The following is a 20,269-nucleotide window of genomic DNA, read 5'->3' as shown; positions in this document are numbered from 1 at the left end:
TTTTTTAATTAATTTTTCCCAAAACTTTTGACGTGGGCTTCGCCATATTTTTGTATGCCAGCCAGGTACAGCATCCAGCTTCTATGAACGCGCCATTTTCCGGGGCGGCTGCGGACTGCAATTTTCAGCGGGGGGCAGAAAGCTTGGGCCTCCCTGCGCTGCAGATTCCATCCCCCAGCTGCCTAGTTGTACCTGGCTGGACACAAAAATAGGGAGAAGCTCCACGTTTTTTTTTTTTTAATTATTTCATGAAATTCATGGAATAATTAAGAAAAAAAGGGCTTCCCTATATTGTTGTGTCCAACCAGGTACAAATAGGCAGCTGGTGGTTGGGGGCAGCCCGTTCCTGCCTGCTGTACCTGGCTGGACCCAAATATAGTGCAAAGCCCCACGTCAATTTTTTTTTAATTATTTCAGGAAATTCATGAAATAATTAAAAAAAAATTATGTGGGGCTTCGCCCTATATTTGTGTCCAGTCAGGTACAGCAGGCAGGAACGGGCTGCCCCCAACCACCAGCTGCCTATTTGTACCTAGCCGGACACAACAATATAGGGAAGCCCTTTTTTTCTTAATTATTCCATGAATTTCATGAAATAATTAAAAAAAAAAATACGTGGGGCTTCGCCCTATTTTTGTGTCCAGCCAGGTACAACAAGGCAGCTGGGGGCTGGAATCCGCAGCGCAGGGAGGCCCAAGCTTTCTGGGCCCCACCCGCTGCAAATTGCAGTCCGCAGCCGCCCCGGAAAATGGCGCATTCATAGAAGCGCCATCTTCTGGCGCTGTACCCAACTCATCCAGGGCCCTGGTGCGGTGGCTCACTGGGTAATAAAGGGGTTAAGGCCAGCTTGGCATTATCAGCTGGCCCTAAGCCCGAAATTCATGGGGTCACGCCAATATTAGACATGACCACCATGAATTTCTAGTAAAGTATTTAAAAAAAACACAACACCCAGAAAAAAGTCCTTTAATTGAAATAAACACACAATTCTTTATTGTTCTAAATTAAACCATACTTACCATCACGCCCATTCCAGCTGAAGCCAACGATCTCCTGCAATAAAAGTAAAATAATAAAGCAACATCATCCTTACCTTTCCATGGCTCCCACGACAGCTTCAGCTCTGCTACATCGAGATGACAGGCTGGACCGCAGCAGAACGCTGCCATCCATCCTGTCATCCCGCAGACACTGAGAAGCGCAGGCATACTTCCACTCCTCAGTGTCTGGCTGTGACGGCATCCAGATGAGCCGAGGTCATGTCCAATGAACTCAGCTCACCTCATGTACGTCACTGACAGCGTGGGAAAATTCTCCTGCACTCAGCACTTCAGCGTGAGAATTTTCCCACGCTGTCAGTGACGTGCATGAGGTGAGCTGAGTTCATTGGACATGAACTCGGCTCATCTGGATGACGTCACAGAGAGACACTGAGGAGCGCAAGCATGCCTGCGCTTCTCAGTGTCTGCGGGATGACAGGCTGGATGGCAGCGTTCTGCTGCGGTCCAGCCTGTCATCTCGATGTAGCAGAGCTGAAGCTGTCGTGGGAACCATGGAAAGGTAAGGATGAGGTTGCTTTATTATTTTACTTTTATTGCAGGAGATCGTTGGCTTCAGCTGGAATGGGCGTGATGGTAAGTATGGTTTAATTTAGAACAATAAAGGATTGTGTCTTTATTTCAATTAAAGGACTTTATTCTGGGTGTTTGTGTTTTTCTTTAACTTTGACTATGGGGTTAGTAATGGGGGTGTCTTATAGACGCCTCTCCATTACTAACCTGGGCTTGATGTCAGCTGGCATTATAAGCTGACATCAACCCCAACCCTATTACCCCCTGCCACCGCACCAGGGCAGCGTGGAAGAGCGAGGCTAAGTGCCAGAATTGGCGCATCCTATGGATGCGCCATTTCTGGGGCGGCTGACGGCTGGTGTTTCTAGCCTGGGAGGGGGCCAATATTCATGGCACCCTTCCTGGGCTATTAATGTCAGCCCCCAGCTGTCTGCCTAGCCTGTGCTAGCTATTAAATTAGGGGGGACCCCACGTTATTTTTTTTGGGGGGTTCCCCCATTTTAATAGCTAGTAAAGGCTAGGTATTCAGCTGGGGGCTGATATTAGTAGCCTGGGAAGCTCCGTGGGTATTACCCCCTTCCCAGGCTTCAAACATTTGCCCCAGCTGTCTGCTTAACCTCCGCTAGAGCCTAAAATTAAGGGGAACCCCACGCCAATTTTTTTTTAAATAAATCCTTTATTTTAACACTAAATGACAAGTACAGTAATCAACACTATCACTGTACTTCATATATATGTGACTGACATGTTTCTATCTATCTAATCTATGTGTGAAGCTCTATTCTGTCTGTTATAAATTGTCGGGTACCGCTGCTGAATTGCCGGCCGGCTTTTTTAAAGAGACGGTGCATGAAAACACTATTATTTTTTTTGATAAATCCTTTACACTAAATGACAAGTACAGTAAGCAACACTGTCACTGTACTTCATATATATGTGACTGACATGTTTCTATCGATCTAATCTATGTGTGATGCTCTATTCTTTCTGTTGTAAATTGTCGGGTACCGGTGAATGCCGCTGCTGAATTGCCGGCTTTTCATGTCATTCTACATTATTCTTAGTTGTTTTACTTCATGTAGAATTAACCTACAAGGAAAGAAAGGGTTTATTTTCATTTCGATATTTGTGTCCCATTGACTTGCATTGGTTTCCGGTATCGGAATCGGCGATATCCGATACTTTTTGGGTATCGGCCCGATCCAATCCGATACGATATTTCCTGATATCGGAAGGTATCGCTCAACACTAGTGGTGACGTGTTTCTATTATACTTTTCTTCTGATTGTTCCACTCCTGATTTTGGCTTACAAATACTGATTTAAAACACTGACCAAATACTGAACGTGTGAATGTGGCCTTATAGTAACCAGCTTGTTTCCCATGAAGCCCTCTGCCCAGACTCAGGCCAAGAGTGCATAATAGCTACATTCCCAGAGAGGGGTCAACTCTTAACATTCCAGTCAGCTCTCTACATCCCATTGATTTACAGGACAGAAGGTTTCTACAACAACAGAGTTTTTACTGTAAGAGCAGCAAGGCTATTGAATTCTCTGCCAGAGAAAATTGCAATATGTAGCCTACATAGAAATCACAGGGCCCCATAAAAAAATCCACCCCGGCCCCATAGCAAAATACCCCCCCCCCCAAAAAAAAAAAGTAGGCGGGGTCATACAGCCTAACATTTAAAATCAGGGCAGGTACACAGTAATTATGCCATTATTGAAGCCTCTTGGTGTTCTCAACCACTACTATACCCTTTTCACGGCCCTTAGAGTATTTTTCCCTAAAATGCCGCCATACTGCATGATACCCCACAGTAAATTTCCACCACTGTCCCTCCTCACGCACATTATGATGACACCATAGTGCCTCTAGCAAAATATGCCTCCACAGTAATCCCAGCACAGTATAATTCCTCCCACAATATGATGCCTCTAAAGTGTGCCCCATAAAGCATGATGATCCCTGTGAAGAACCGCACAGCCGAGCCTGAAGTCTCTAATATGTCGGGGGTCACGCTTTACGGTCTGCCCACTTTCACCAACGTGACTTTCCGCATCCCCTGGGAAAACATAATGTCATCTTGGCACAGTTTTACACACATGCCCTGTCCACACAGGCATAGGGAGGCACGAGCAGTGAGAGGGTGGTCCACACGACCGCTGATTGCTACAACACTCGCTCACAACCCTGACAGGCTGAGAGACCCCTCTCACTAGCACCAGTGAAAACTAGCCTTGTCAGCCCGGTAGAATTGCCACCAGTTCCTCGTTGGATATAAGCTCTGTCTGTTAACAGGATTATATCTAGCCAGAAACCAGCCCTGTTAGCAAGTGACGTTAACCCGAGAATATGGCGTGTGGATTGAGATAAGAGCACCCCAAGGTTAAATTGGATATTTAATCGCCTTAAGGGCACACTAGACAAAACACTATATAAATATATGATGGTCACATATGCAAATACAGGTTGTAGTACAATAAGGTATGAGTAGATGATACAAAAGTCAGTTACCAGTTGTATGTTAGGCCTTGATGCCGCGCAGCCACATGGGAGGTGTTGGGTGCCAGCGGCTTTTGGTTTCTTCCAACACGATACGACGGCGTGACCTTCCTTAGAAGAGAATGTTGGGCCACAGCATCGCACAAGCAATTAACCACTTGGTTGGTCACGGCTTTTCTACCTGGCCCTCTTTGTTACCTACTAGCCTTTCTACGTGTCTCCCTACCCCGGGGTGCTAGAGCGGGTTGAGACCCAGGTGGGTGTTCATCCCGTTCCTGCAGGGACTAGTAAACCTGCTGTCATCTAGTCCTCCACACCCCCACCACTGATTCACCGCTTTCTTCGTATGTTCACAAAATCTGCCAATCAGTGGTATGGGTGGGGTTAAACAGAGCTCAACATTCAGAGAACTGCTAGATCTACAGCAGATAAAATTCATTAAGTGATACATCGCTAGAATCGGGGTCTCTGCTTCTACATCATGCTACTCTCAGGCGGAATAGCCAAAACCTGGTGACAGATTCCCTTTAAAAGTCAAGTCAGTAAAATTAGTTTCCTTCCCCAGCTATTTGCCACTTCTTCTGCCACCTGAATGTCATCAACTCTGAAAAAGATTGCTTAAATCCATCTTGTGACACAGAACATTATACTCCATAGAAAGGGGAGGAGGAGTGAGGACAGGGAGAGGAAACGGGCAGAGGGAAATATAGAAAGATTGTGGTGAACTTTCTAACCAGTCTCTTACCGTATCACAGAGCTGGTTCACATCCAGATAGCTCAACACTGTTGTATAATATTAGTCTGTGCACTGCACTTGTATACAGCTAGACTCCTCCCCCCACCTCCCAGTGGATTGCAAATTAAAGCATCACTGCAGCGTTTGTTTGGATTTTCAGCGCTGGAGTGGAGCATTAAATGTAAGCCTCCTGCCATCGGCTGTATACTCACCCTCCGGCATCTTCACCTTTTTTTGGTGCTCCTCCGATCCCACGGCGCCATATTGTGAGTGCAGCTTCTGACTGGCCGGAAGTCAGAAGCTATGTTACAAGCGTTCAATGTAAGTCTGAGAGCCAGAATGAGGCTCTCATAGACTTCTAGTGAAAAGTGACCTCCATGAAACACTGGAGCTGCTGGCAGGTCACTTTTTTCGCCGAAGACTGACGGGAGTGACGCTGGAAAGCGATGAAGGAGGTGGCAGGTGAGTATGAGATGGGGGCATGGGAATTACATTTAAAGCATTAGTTCAGTAGTGCAATAAAAAAAAGTGCTGGAGTGGTGCTTTGAGAGATCATGCAAAGGGGAAAACTAGTGAAAATGCAGTCTTACACTGGCCAGATGCTGTTATTCCTGATGTACATCTTATTCTGAACAGTTACTTGAAAGTAAGGTTACCCTTTAAAGCAGTTTTGTCAAAATTTTTATTTCAAGATCCGTCATTATTATCTATGTAATGTAGTGTAAGCATATTAAAATACTTACAGATCGCAGTCTTCTCCAGTTTTCCAGTGACATTCCTGACCCATGTGACCAATCTGCAGTGTTGCCAAATCACACAGATTTTGCTGTGTGGGCTGGTTCTGCTTTCTCAGTGAAAGTCTGTGAGGCGCAAAGCAGAAAGCGATTTCTGATCCTTACACAAATCCCTGTGTGAGCCTGTTAGTATGTCTTCAGGTCTCATGAGCTATAAGAGGACCGGGGCGGCACTGGAAACCTGGGAAGACTGCAGTCTGTAAGTATTTTAATACACCTGCACTTCAGTACATGGATAATTAGGACGGATTATGGAATACAAATTTTGATGAGACTTTTTAGACTTGACTGAAGCCTTTGTTTTTGTTTTCATTTTTTTTTTAAATCTTAATTTTTGGTGTCTGAAAAATCTGACATAAAAACTAGTCATTACAAAATGGATATATTTAACAAAAAAAATCATGTAGTTTAGGAAATGTCCTTTTATCAGTTGTATATATTAATGTCAAGACTATTTGTACAGTAATTATAAAATATTTGAATGCTCAATCTTCTTTGTTTTGGCGTGTCCAGCATCCATTTTTGACCAAAGGGCTTAACAGCAGAATTTTGCGGGATCTTGTGGCAGAGGCGAAAGCTGAAGTACTAGATGAAATAGAAGAGAATGGAGAACTGGACGAAGAGGAGTCACCAGACCCACTGTCTGTAAGTAGCAGATTTTTTCTGCACTTCTAAAATATTTTGACTCAATGCTGTTTTCCTCCTCTAATATCTTGTAAATGTCCCATGGTTCTAATGTTGCGCGTTTTATTTTCTTCACATTAGCCATCTGCAAAGAATGGTAGCCAGTACTCGTTTGATGTGGAAAGGGGCAAGCCTACAAGCAATGGTCTAAAGCCTCATAAAGACCAGTTAGATGGCCAAAGCCCAGACAGCACAATAAGCAGCAAACCTGATAGTGTAACTTCTTCTGAGAACATGGCACAGAGCCTCAATGATGAAGAGCAATTGAAACCTGACATCATCATCATTAACCCATTACTGCCTCCTGAAATCAGGAATAACTCAACACCTGAGAGTCACAACGTGGACAGGGGAAAAGATCACGGGTCATCTGTTTCCAATGGCCACAGACCAAAGAGCAGCCAGTATGATCGTCTGTGTGCAGAACTAATTCCCAATGGAAGCTTTGACTCTCCTTCTCGTTTCTTCAGCAATCGATCCAAAAGGGATTCTGATTCAGGCAGCAACTCTGCTTCCGACAGCATGGACCTCAGTATCAACTTGTCTGCCGATCTATCCATTAATAAAGAGACTGGTTCTCTATCAATTAGGGTAAGTTGGCTTCTGTCATTCTAAAATGTTCATATTATGCAAGTATAATCTATTCTATCATCATATGACAATGTTGTGTGGGTCTTGCCATAAAATGGATATATTGTTTATCTTGCGGAATGATGAGAACAGCCTTAGTCCTGCCATATAACCTTTAATATGATCAGGTATTGATATTCCACTTTATTTTTTGCACATCCAATTAGACAGAGCCTTTTTATGGGGCTTTTGTAGAGAAAAGGACATGTATAAAAATGGTTTGTATCTAAAGCAATAGCTTACATTCATCTTATTCCAAGCATTTATCTTGGAGTTTAGCAATGATTTACTTAAAGGGTTATTCCCAACATTAAAGTGTATCCCCTAACCAGATAATTAGCGGGTGTATGAATTCTGTCGTCAGAACAGAGCACTGCAATGCCCCGTTGTCCTGGTTGCTTCCCAACAATCTCATAGAGAATTAATGGGACTGGGTGAGCAGGCGCTGCTCCCTTCTGATGGGACCATCAGTTGTGTTGTGCAGAAGTCTGGAGGTGACTCTTGGTCTTCCTTTCCTGGGGCGGTCCTCATGTGAGCCAGTTTCTTTGTAGCGCTTGATGGTTTTTGCAACTGCACTTGGGGACACTTTCAAAGTTTTCCCAATTTTTCACACTGACGGACCTTCATTTCTTAAAGTAATGATGGCCACTCGTTTTTCTTTACTTAGCTGCTTTTTTCTTGCCATAATACAAATTCTAACATTATATTCAATAGGACTATCAGCTGTGTATCTACCAGACTTCTGCACAACACAACTGATGGTCCCAACCCATTTATAAGGCAAGAAATCCCACTTATTAAACCTGACAGGGCACACCTGTGAAGTGAATACCATTTCCGGTGACCACCTCTTGAAGCTCATCAAGAGAATGCCAAGAGTGTGCAAAGCAGTCATCAAAGCAAAAGGTGGCTACTTTGAAGAACCTAGAATATAAGACATATTTTCAGTTGTTTCACACTTTTTTGTTAAGTATATAATTCCACATGTGTTAATTCATAGTTTTGATGCCTTCAGTGTGAATGGACAATTTTCATAGTCATGAAAATTTCTATCACACTATAAAATAAATTAACCTGATCAGTAAATGACACAAAGAGAAAAAAAATTGAAACCCCAAAATTGCAGGTTTTTTTGTTGCCACAACATTGCAAAAAATGCAAAAAGAAGTGATCAGTTTGTCTGATCTACCCCAAAAGGAATAAAAAGTGAGCTCTCCATCCCAAAAAAATGTTTTCACACCGCTTCATTGAGCTAAAACTGAAAACTGAAAATGTTATGGGTCTCAGAAAATGGCGATACAACCCAATTTTTTTTTTTTTTTTAAACAGATTGACAAATTATATTTTCCACAACTTTGTTATTGCCGTAATCATGCTGACATGAAGAATGGCATTGATAGGTAATCTTTACCGCACAATGAATGTCGTAAAAACAAATTGCGTTTTATCTGCAGTTTCGCCACACTTGAAACTTGTTCCCATTTTCCAGGACCATCAATGGGGTCATTCAAAAATATACTTTAGTCCTGAAAAAACTGGATCTCATTTAGCTACCTGGACAGAAAAATAAAAAAGTTATGGCTTTTGGGGGGATGACAAAGCGAATGTCCAAAACCAGAAAATTGCCATCTGGAAGAGGGATTAATATAGTAATATAAATATTGCATTCACCACTGAAGACCTAAAGCAAATTTTAGGAGTCATGAAATTAATATAGTAAGTTGGTTGATGAATGCTGATCTTTACACATATGCCCGGCTTCAGAAGCCTTGAAAGCTCCCCAGAAAGCTATGTTTCCAAGCATGCTTTGCAATGGGTATTCCACATTCAGACAGGGAACCTTTCCCTCCCATTTTCTGTCTGGTGTAATGGTGTTCCCGTATATGGCCCGAAGAACATGCTCTTGTTAACCGTCTGGTGAAATGAAGCTTATGGATACATGTAACATGTTTCCCAGTTGTACACATACAGGGTGGTCCGTACTTATTTCTTGGTGCATGGTAGTAAGTATAACAACCAAGAACAGCTGATTTTTGCACTAGATATTACACATTATTTACTCTTAATTAATACTTCTCAAATTAAATTGGCATCCCACCACCATGGAAGAATTGGTCCAATTCAGCCACACTCCGCTAATGGATGTCCACACACTTTTGACCAGGTAGCGTTTACTCAGAATTACATGGTAATAGTTGTAAATGGAGTGGACCTCAATGAAGAATGGGGAGAAAATTGGGAGAAAAAGAAAAGTTAGCCAGTGTCAACCTACCACACCCAGTAAGTACCGAATAGTGCCCACGAATACCCAGGTGTAGATGGAAGAACTCTATAGAATGGTTTCCGAACAGTTGACCAGACAGCTTGCTAGGATTGGATGCAGCTAAGAGGGAAATGGCAACTTCTAACTTGATGACTCTTGATTTTGGTCTTCATTAGCAAAAACTCCTCCAATTCACGGTCAAAGTGGGTAATACTCTGGGAACAATATAGCTACCTATTAAATTGAATCTGTCACCAGGTTTTTTTCGACCTCCTAAGACAGCAGCATGATGTAGGGTCAGAGATCCTGATTCCAGCGATGGGTGCAGCAATTGTAATAAAACCGTTTTCTCTACGACTTATACAGCAGTTCTTTGAATGCTGAGCCCTGTATTACTCTGCCCACACTATTGATGGGCAGCTTTCTGTGTACATTGTTTATTGACAGAAAGCTGCTTATCAGTGATGGGGGTGGGTTTACCCACAATAGTCGACTAGGAGGCATGTGACACCTAGTCCTGTATTGGTAATCTCCTGATTTTAGTGAAACAGCACACAGCCTATTAAGTGACATATGGCTGAAATCAGGGTCTCTGTCCCTACACCATGCTGCTCTCAGATTACATGGCAATACCCTGCTGGCAGATTCCCTTTATGTGCAGTAAAGTCCTACATTTGGAGCAGTGACACTTTAAGTTTCTATTTTTCCTTTTTGTTAAATACTTAGCAGCGTTACCAGTGATAAATACATTAATTCACTATATATTAATACACAATACTAAGTTTTCCATTAATAATACAAAATATGTTTTCCCATGAATTTTTAACTTTACATTTTCAGTAAGAGAATGGCCAGCGCTGCACTGAACCTCATTGTTGGATCGACTTATAAAAGTGCAAATGATTCATCCAGGCTGCTGGCATGAGTATGCTCACCTCCACGGCCTGGAACATGTCCACCAACCTGCCCCATTCCTGAAATGTTCTCCCCACGTGATCTCTGCTTTACTTGACAGTGTCTGATCATTAACAGATGACGTTGGCAAGAAGAATCCAGGAATGTGTGAATGTTCTAGGTAGAGAACATTGTGTGTCTGACATAACTCTACATCACAGCAGCATCTAGTTCTCAGGGATAACGTTATTCCTCATCCCTTAGTGGGCTGTCCTAAGGAAAGTCCCAGTCTAAACGGATTTACTAGAGCTAAGCAGAAAGATTTGCCGTCTCCTGGTCCGGTGTCCACCTTGGTACAGGGTCTGTGTGAACTTTCTCAGCCAGGACTGGAATGCTGACATCCTAGGTGACCTTTGCAAATACTAGACCCCATGAGTGCCGGCTTAGGAAGTTTCACACTGCCCTGGTCTGTCTTCCACGGAGTACCAATGTGGATGCTGGACCGGAGTAGTGTGAATCTATTTGCTTATCTCTATATAATTCTTATCAATGTTGCTCCTAACACCGTAAACAGAGGTCGTTTTTTTTGCTTGACACATTCCCGACTAGAAGAGTTCCTTCACAATATGCTTGTTACTTAGTGTCCACCATGCTTGAATCTCTAGCGATACACTGAATATTTTGCTAGACTTTCCCAGAATATAATTTCCCCACAGTGCCACCACAGGTGAAATTAGGCATTACACAGTACTCATTCCAGAGATAAACAATGCACACAGGCCATCATAACTACATGTAGTTTTACTTATTTAGTTCATAGAAGCATGCCAAATTCAGGGTAGCTTAATTCTCAGTGCAAGTTCATATGTAGCTTATACTTTATATACATTGGATATTGCTGCCTGGTCACTTTTTTTTTTTTTCTAATTTACAAGGAAAGAAGTTAACAAAGTTGGACATTATTTGTGTTAATATCTGATAATCTGATAGGAAGGTGAATTTTTCACTTTGGGTGTGAAAAATACGTAGTAATATATAGTGATAAAAATAATCAAAAGTAACTAAAGGGAAATAAATCCTTTTCATTGGATTGTTCCTAAAAAGAATACTTGAAAGGTGGTGTAGTCCGCATCAATTAAATGGGTTGTCTGGCTTTAGGGTACAAGTCTTCAGTCACGCTCATTGACTGCAGACTTGTGAAGTCTCCAGCACCATGAGCGTGCGGTTATTTGACCACAAGTATGTGATTTGCATACTTCAGGCCACATTCCAACTAGACATGTCCGGCCTCTCTCAATGCACTTGCATTGAACGAGGCCGTGCATGTCTAGTTGGCACGTGACCACATGCATGCAAATCTTCTAACGCTTCCAGCGCTGGCACAACAGGAGAATTCTCACAGCATGGTGTGCATAGCGTTACTGCAGACTTGTACCTTAAAGCCGGACAACCCTTTTAATTGATGCGGATTATACCACCTTTCAAAGTATTCTTTTCAGGAACAATCCAATGAAAATGATTTATTTCATTTTAGTTACTTTTGATTATTTTTATCACTATATATTATTACCTATTTTTAACACTCAAAGTGAAAAATTCACCTTCCTATCAGACATTTATGGTATATCACAGTGATATACCATGAATGTATACTGTAGAAAAACTTCTTGGGATTACAATATGTTGTGTAATGCTAGAAGAGTCCAAGACAGCATGACCAGCTCAGACATAATATTTCACTTAAGTTTAATTTTATTATCTTTTATTCCCATAATTAATGAATTGGTGGAGAAAAATCTATTCTAAATTTATATATGTGATATATCCTATTTTGACTCATTAGTCCAAAGCATCTGTTGCTTCACCCCAGCTTCTGTGTTTTCTTGCATAGCTGAGATGCTTGGTCTTGTTTCCATGTCGAAAACTGTGCAGGAGTAAGATTTGTGGCGAGGTGCTAAGAGGTGCACTTCATTTGTCTGACGTGTCTGATTCACTAAGAAGCATGTGTCACTTAATGAATCAGGATAGTCTGACTCCAACACATTGTTCACACTGGTCTTGAATCGTAGCTGAAGTCTTTAATCTGCTACTATAGTTTTCCTTGGACAACCACTGTGTCATCAACGTCGCCCATTTCTTGGTGTTTCTGTAAGGGGTAATGTTTCTCCTTGCGGAAAGTGACATGTTAAGTATGTCAAAGTGAGGAGACTTAAGCCGCAGCGCTCCTCTGGGAAATATGCAAATTGTCTCTTCAGAGAGGAAGAGGACTAGAACGCTAGTGCCACCTATAGGAAGTAGCAATCCTAAAAGTCAATATAGACTCTCTATCAAGCCTTGTCACATGGCCATGACATGCTTAACGTCATTCTCCTCAAGGAGAAACGTTACCCCTTGGATCATGGTCAGACGCCTCACCCAGCCAAGCCAGATCTCACACTTTGCACTGATGAGGGGCAGTACTCCCAAAACACAGTGTCTGCAAATTGAGGTTCTATCCGAAGTCATGTGATAAGGCTTGTTAGAGAGTCGATATTGACTTTTAGGATTGCTACTTCCTATAGGTGGCACTAGAGTTCTAGTTCTCTTCCTCTCTGAAGAGACCATTTGCAAAGGAGCTTGAACAGCACTTATTGAAACCCCTGTCTGTTTTGAAATCTTTGCCTGGGAGAGACCTTGCAGGTGCAGTATAACTACCTAGTGTCCTATTGATGTGGTCAGTCTTGCCATAGTGTATGACATGTGGCCTGAAATACTACAAAGGTGAGGTTGTGGAAGTCAGAGTTTGGCTGTTCCTCACCCAGTTGGTGCCTTCAACGCCGCAGTTTCTTTTAATCACTGCGTTTCAACCTACATTTGAAAATGATGATCATTATCACCTGTTTCTTACAGTTGCTAACTTATACACCTCACTGTAATCCTACAAAATCCCTAACTTTGTACAATTGTAGCTATAGAAATAGATGCTTTTTTGTGGCAAAGGGTGATCACTCCAAATATTGAGTTGATTTAGAATTCTCTTTTATTTATTCATTTTGCATTTTGTTAATTGATAAAACACTTCAAATGTTTAAAGCATTATTAGTAGCATTTTTTCCACATCTGCCTAAAAGTTTTGCACAGCACTGTATGTACAAATGTGACCCGATTTTATTTATTTATTTTTTTTTTCGTCTTACTTTCCCAGTGACCCAGGCTCACATGAATATGTCAGTATTTTCCATAGTAACCAGATTTCAATTTTCATTTTTTACATGAACTTTGATGTAACATCGCCCTCTACAGGTTGCTAAACAATTTCTCACAAAATTGAATTCATCTACTATGGTACTTTGAAAACTAAAAAGCTTTTTTCTTCCCAATCACATTATTGGAGTATTTGTTTTATAAAGGTTATAAAAGTTTGAATTGTTGCCTTGTTCTAGGAATCCCGTCTTCACAACAAGACCTTGAAACGCACCAGACGATACGTAGTTGACGGTGTGGAAGTCAGCGTCACCACCTCAAAGATTATCGGAGATGATGATAAGAAGGATGAAGAGATGCGCTTTTTAAGGTACATAATTCTGTATTAAACAGTCATGCGCCAGTTGGTAAGACCATGACCAGAGTCATTGTGAGTGTATTTCCAAACGTTACCATCCACTCATTTTTATATTAAACAAAATCAGTCAGCAGGTTTTTGCTATGGAATCTAATTGCAGCATAATGTAGAGATGGAGACCCTGATTCCAAGGATGTATCGCTTACTGGACGGCTTGGTGCAGTTTTGATAAAATCCCTGTTTCATATGTAGATGTAGCAAATCTTAGACTTCTGGCTGTGCATAACCCGTCCCACACCCCCTGACTGGTCTGCACTAGTCAAGCAGTGATAATCTCCTGCTAATAAATACTGATTGTATTGAAACTACAGCACACAGCCTAATAAGTGACACATCACTGTATTCAGACTCTCAGCTCCTACATTATGCTGTTCTCAGATTTAGGCTGCAAGCCCACTATTCGTTTTTTAAGCTTTTCTGCAGCAGCAATTCCGCCGTGGAAATACTTAAAAAATGCTTGGTAGAAGGTCTGCCATGTTCCCCAATGATAATCCGCAAGTGCTGTATCATTGCGGAAAAATCCGCAGCATGTCCATTAATTTTGCGGAAATGCGGTGTAATTGCCGCCATTGACTTGCATTGAATCGCTTAACATTCGCGTGACTACATGTGCACAAGCGGATATTAAGTGATTCAATTTGCGGATGGTACCCGGGTTTGGAGAAGAGGAGACTCTCCTCCAGAGCCGGGTACCATAGTACCTGTAGTTAAAGAATTAAAATTATAAAAAAAAAATAAAAAAAACATTATACTCCCCTTCTGATGGCCCCGGGTCTCCTGTACGATGTGTCCGGTGTCTTCGGCGGCTCGCAATGGTGTAAAAGGACATTCCATGACCTCATTTAGTCATGTGACAGGTCACACGACCTCTGACGTCGGCGGTCGCATGACCTGTCACATGACTAAATTACGTCATGGAAGGTCCTTTTACACCACCGTGAGCCGTTGAAGACACTGGAGAAGGAGACTGGGGGGCATCAAAAGGTGAGTATAGTGGTTTTTTTTTTTCTTTTTTTCTACAATTTTATTCCTTTTTTTTTTTTTTAACTATTGATGCTGCATTTGCAGCATCGTAACTTGGTCACACAACATAAAACCATGCCGGTTGCATGGATTTATATAGTGTGACCAAGTTGACGAGCACTTTCCAAGTGATGCTAAAATCGCTTGGAAAGAGCTTGACAACCCGCATGCAGAAATGCAAGTGAAGAACGCTTCTACCTGGCAGGAAACATGCATGTGAAATCTGTATGCGTTTTTCCTGCCAGGGAGATGCAGAAAAAAATCCGGAGCATTTCTGCATTGTGGGCACTTAGCCTTAATAGCAAAAAACCTATTTACGGATTCCCCTTAAAGAGGGATTTCATTGTGCATATGACCGATTAACCATGGTGTAGCCCATTTAGGTTAGGTTTCTTTGGTTGGTATGTGCAATTTAGTCTATGGACCGCTTATTCCGTAGTCATTATCCAGGGTGGTTACCGCAAATTGAGATAAATTGGAGTTAGTAGTCCCAGCATAGACTGCAAACTATTCAGATCTGTAAATCTAAACGGCAAGTGTAATATAACACGTTTAACTCCAGCTTGCTTCTTATCTTAGGCGTCAGGAGCTTCGTGAATTGAGATTAATGCAGAAAGAAGAGCACAGGAACCAGGCCCAGCTGAACACGAAGCATGTGCTGCAGCAGGATCAGATGATTCGTCGCTTTGAACAGGAAATGAATGTAAGAACAATTTATTATATTGTTTGATGACCACTACGAATATCCATTTATATTACTTAAGAAATTACCAATCTTCTGCAGGTTTCGAAACCATATTTGAGAAGAGTTCCAATATATTTTACGATCAGCTGCTGCCTGTTCATGGAGCGTAGATTGAAATATTTTGCAATGATAAAAATCATTTGCCATATAGAATGTTTTGTTGAAGGGAATCTGTCTGCTGGTTTTTGCTGTTCAGTATGAGAGCAGCATAATGTAAGGACTAATTCCAGGGATGTGTCACTTGTTAGGCTGTGCTGTAGTTTTAATACAATAAATGTTTTATCAGTAGAAAATTATTACTAGAGGGCTAGGTCTCACGTGTGGTCCACTTGGGGTAATCTGGGTAATCACGCCCCTACCAGTAATTGGCTGCTTGCTTACCCTGCACATAGTTAGCTGCCAATTAGTCACGTGGGTGGGGTTATACAGAGCTCAGCATGCTGATCACTGCTACATCTACAACAGAAAAAACAGGGATTCTATCCAAACTATACCAAGCAGTCCAGTAAGTGATACAACTCTGGAATCTGGCTCTCTGCTCCTACATTATGCTGATCTCAGATTCCATAGCAAAATCCCGCTGACAAATTCCCTTTACGTTAATGATCATGCATCTGCAAGCTATAAGGCAAATGCCTAGCCAGCAAAAATTTCCCTCTGGAAATTCAGCTGTTTTTATTGTGAGCGATGGGAGTTGGCCGCCCAGCGATCAGCTAACCCTTGCATTTGTAATGTGTGAATGGTTGCCTCTGTCATCTAATCTAGAGGTTCTCTTTTAGTGACTATGTTGTGATACCCACTGTATGTTTTTAAAAAAGTAACTCTAGCAAAGTTAGACTATCCACATTACAACAATATTCTTGCATTCCCATCCCCTCACTATGTCACTTTTGATTTGCTTTTGAAGATAAAAATTCTATTTTACTTTGGTTTTAAATACGATCTGTCGCCACGTCAAAAGTAGCCAGTTTTTGCTTTTATTGTAGTACTGCTACTCCCCTGAGTATTCTGTTTAAAATGGCATAAAGTAGTATACTTAGGGGAGCAGCAGGAATAATATAGAAGCAAATACCTAGTGACAGGTCCTCTTTAAGTGTTTTTCCTTTAAAGGGGTATTTCCATCTCCAAGATCCTATCCCAATATGTAGTGGCTGTAATAATAATAATATTAGCAAATACCTCCAATTAGAAATGTAGTATAGTTTTTCTGATTCGCTATGCCACTTACCTCATGTGCAGGCATCGCAGGACCTTAGGTATCCATAGTTACGACCACTAGCAGCTAGCTGTCACTTTATCAGTGGCCGTAACCATGGATACCTAAGGTCCTGCGATGCCTGCACATGAGGTAAGTGGCATAGCGAATCAGAAAAACTATACTACATTTCTAATTGGAGGTTTTTGCTAATATTATTATTATTACACCTACTACATATTGGGATAGGATTTTGAAGATGGGAATACCCCTTTAAATTTAAGAAGTGCACATTCAGCCAGTGCTTTTATCTTTCTACATACATATCTATTACATTAATGTTCAGTTCTTGCATTGCACTGTTTATAATTAATTATTGTTTTTAACTATTTATTAAGAGAGTTTAATTAGTTACAATAAATAGAGGAAATTGTTTTTCCTTTATCCTAAATACTGGGATGACGTTGGAATATTTTTAAGGCAAAGAAAAAGTTCTATGACACAGAGCTGGAGTTACTGGAGCGGCAGCAAAAACAGCAGATCGAGCGAATGGAGCAGGAACATGCTACGCGCAGAAGAGATGAGGCCAAACGCATTCGCATTGAGCAAGAGCGCGAACATGCAAGATTCCTTGAGCAGCTAAAACTACGGAAAAAAGAAGTGAGTTGCCATTTTGGGTGGTTGTTCCTGTTTTTGCGTTTTGATAATTAGGTCTCCTAAGGATGAACTACTGCTTAGTTAGAAGCCTATTTTAAACTTTATCTTTAGCAAGCACATAGAGTAAGTTGACATCTAAAGGGATACACTACCAGGGTCAGAAGTTAGCTCTGATCCAAGCTTTTGCAGTAGGCATGGTTTTTATTCTAGGTTTTGTCTGTTTATGGCCAAAGTGTGAATGTGCACCTACATATTACACTTGTATAGGTCCATTTCTTCGGTTTTGCATAAGAAAAACACAGCTACTGGTAAAAGATCAATCTTGGTGTTGTATCATCCAGTGTAAACAGGACTCGCACTCCAGAGAGCCATGGCGGCTCTTGTGCACTGAGTGATCTACTACAGATCGTTCAGTGTGCATCGTTTTCTCGCGGTCCGCCTGTGTGAACAGGCTATTAAACAGTCGCCGATTGGTAAATGTTGGTCATTAGGCAGTCGTTTAGCGCCACTGGTCGGACAATTTGATCTTTACTCACCTGCCTTTTCCTTCCACAGATGAAGGCGACTGTGGAAAAGCTGCCGAGGCATCACCGCAGAGAAAGTATGAAACTGAAAATGGATGAATTTTCTCACATGAAGCAGACTGAGGTACCTCTACTGTAATCTCTTCAAAAGCTTGTCTGATCACGAGATGTTGATGTCCGACACCCAGCTGCCCCACCAATCTGCTATTTGCTCCCGCTGCAGCTGGAAGTTGGCACATTAAACGAATCTGCACTGCACAGCTCCGTTCAATGTGTAGCAGCCGCCTCTGGATACTGCAGAACAGCTTCTATTCAGAACACTTTATATCCAGAACCGCTTCTCTTGAATAGGTCCTGTTCTGCAGTACCCAGCTGCAGCTGCTAAATAGAGCTGTGCAGTGCATATCAATGTGTCTACATCTGGCCCCCAGAGCTTGTAACGGCTGATGAAGGCGACCGATTGTCGAACCCCCAGCGATCTGATATCCGAAGGATAGGTCACTAATATTCGGTTACTGGAGAATCCCTTTAAACAGTTTAACAAGGTATTACTACAATTAGATCTGATCTGGGTCACGACGTAGCAGCTACATGCTGAGTGTAACAGGACTATTTGCAGAATGTGAACATAACCCTGTTAAATTATTCTTGTACTTAAACTAGGACTTTAGATCAGATTCTTTGGAATTAGTTAAGAATCGAGCTGCCATAGGAGAGGAGTATCTGTTCTCTACTCCCATAGTGTCATGTTTGCAAACGTATCCTTTCACTGATCTATTGTGCAAAGGTGCATGATTTACCCTGCTGGTAACACTGTCCTTCTGTTCTTGGAGAACACAGGGGCTATCTCATCCAGGTCTCACATACTGGATCTGAAGGTCTGCCAAGTTCTCCTTGGATTCTCTTCTTTGCTCCTTTTGTATTTCTAGTAATCTGTGGAATGTAACAGAGATCTGCTGCACGGCCTCGTGTAGTCCACTCCACCCTTTGGTATTTCACCTGCTGTTACATATTCTGGTCACAGAGCTAAAATTCTACTGAGCGACTTGATCTAATAGAATAACTCTATAACAATTCTCCATCACTCTTCTTATGCATGCTACTATAGGAGCACCAGTTCTTAAATCGTCAGAAGGAAGATATGGCGCTGGCTATGAGTGCTATTACACTGGAGAACAAGAGAGAGATATATGGCAAGGAAAGAGAATTCCTGAATAAGAAGCAACAGCTTCTCAGAGGTGATTATACAACAAATCTAATCCGCATCACACTTACTGGCTGTAGGAATGGGGTTTATATCTGCAAACCTCTAGGATCTGGACGTAGGATTCATGCCCAGGGGGAAGCAGAATTCCTGTAATTGGGTTTTATTTCTCACCTTTCACTAGGAAATAAGCTGCATAGAATCTTATCTTGCTCCGCCAAACATTTATTTTAATAGAGGAACTTGGGTTAAAGGGGGTTTACTGGTTTAAAAAAAGTGTTTTATTTACTCCCCTTCCCTGAAGTCAGTGCTGACTCACTGCCGCTGCGCCGGTGTTTGTTAATGTGTGCATAGCTGACATCATGATGACCCTGCTGCAGCCAGTTAGTGAGCTCAGTGGCTAGTACCATCAACCAGAGCAGTTCACTGGTTGACTGCAGAGCTGTCAACGTGACATTGGCACTGCAGACAATTACAGACACTGAGAGCTGTAGCGGAGACTCATTGCTGGACCTGGGTAGAGTGAGTAAAGGACAGTCTGTTAAAGAAAAAAAAATCTGCAGCCAGGGGACAGGATTTCCAAAAAATGGAAAAACTTTAACTTTACACCTTGTTTATTCTAAAGAAATGTGAACTTCTGCTTAAAGGGTTATTCCCATCATTTTATGATCTGTGGGGGTCCAACCTCTGGGACCACCTGTGCTCCGGAGGATGAAAGGACTCCAGTCCTGGTTTACTGGTGCATAGTTTTCACTATTTTTATGAGCACTCCCTGCTTCTTGCAAGGAGGATTTCAGCAAGGAGAACAGTAATATCGGTCTTTCTTTTACAAAGTTTATACAATCAATTGTGATGGAGTGCATGTAAAGTTAGCATGCATTCGATGCACCTATAATGTTCACATGACTACATCTTTTCTTCATACAGACAGGGAAGCTTGCATATGGGATTTGGAAGAGCGCCACCTACAGGAAAGGCACCAACTTATGAAGCAGCAGTTAAAGGACCAATATTTCTTACAGCGTCATGAGTTACTCAGAAAGCACGACAAGGTACGGATCAAGCTGAGGCTTTACTGTATATATCCTTTGGCTGGGAGTTTAATCATATTCATCTTTTTTAGTGCCCGTGAAACTACAAAATGTGTAATTGGTGGAGAAAAGTTGAACTTGATGGACTGAGGTCTTTTTTTTTCAACCTGTGTAACTATAGATTTGCCCAGAATTGTGAAATTAATCTAAGC

General features: G+C 41.8%; 1 protein-coding gene across 1 annotated transcript in view; it reads left to right on the top strand.

Moving 5' to 3' along the window:
- STK10 (serine/threonine kinase 10) overlaps positions 1 to 20,269 on the top strand; it is a 126,519-nt gene that overhangs the window by 84,346 nt on the left and 21,904 nt on the right. The window contains exons 8-15 of the mRNA XM_073651314.1: positions 6,120 to 6,251; positions 6,372 to 6,881; positions 13,500 to 13,630; positions 15,281 to 15,404; positions 17,122 to 17,301; positions 17,854 to 17,946; positions 18,931 to 19,060; positions 19,954 to 20,078. Of these exons, the coding sequence (XP_073507415.1) occupies positions 6,120 to 6,251; positions 6,372 to 6,881; positions 13,500 to 13,630; positions 15,281 to 15,404; positions 17,122 to 17,301; positions 17,854 to 17,946; positions 18,931 to 19,060; positions 19,954 to 20,078 (1,425 nt within the window). The remainder of the gene's footprint in view (positions 1 to 6,119; positions 6,252 to 6,371; positions 6,882 to 13,499; positions 13,631 to 15,280; positions 15,405 to 17,121; positions 17,302 to 17,853; positions 17,947 to 18,930; positions 19,061 to 19,953; positions 20,079 to 20,269) is intronic.

This window comes from Phyllobates terribilis, unplaced genomic scaffold (assembly GCF_046119375.1).
Source record: "Phyllobates terribilis strain yellow unplaced genomic scaffold, ASM4611937v1 Scaffold_11__3_contigs__length_659146591, whole genome shotgun sequence".
NCBI lineage: Eukaryota > Metazoa > Chordata > Amphibia > Anura > Dendrobatidae > Phyllobates > Phyllobates terribilis.
This window is presented reverse-complemented; position numbering and strand designations above follow the sequence as displayed.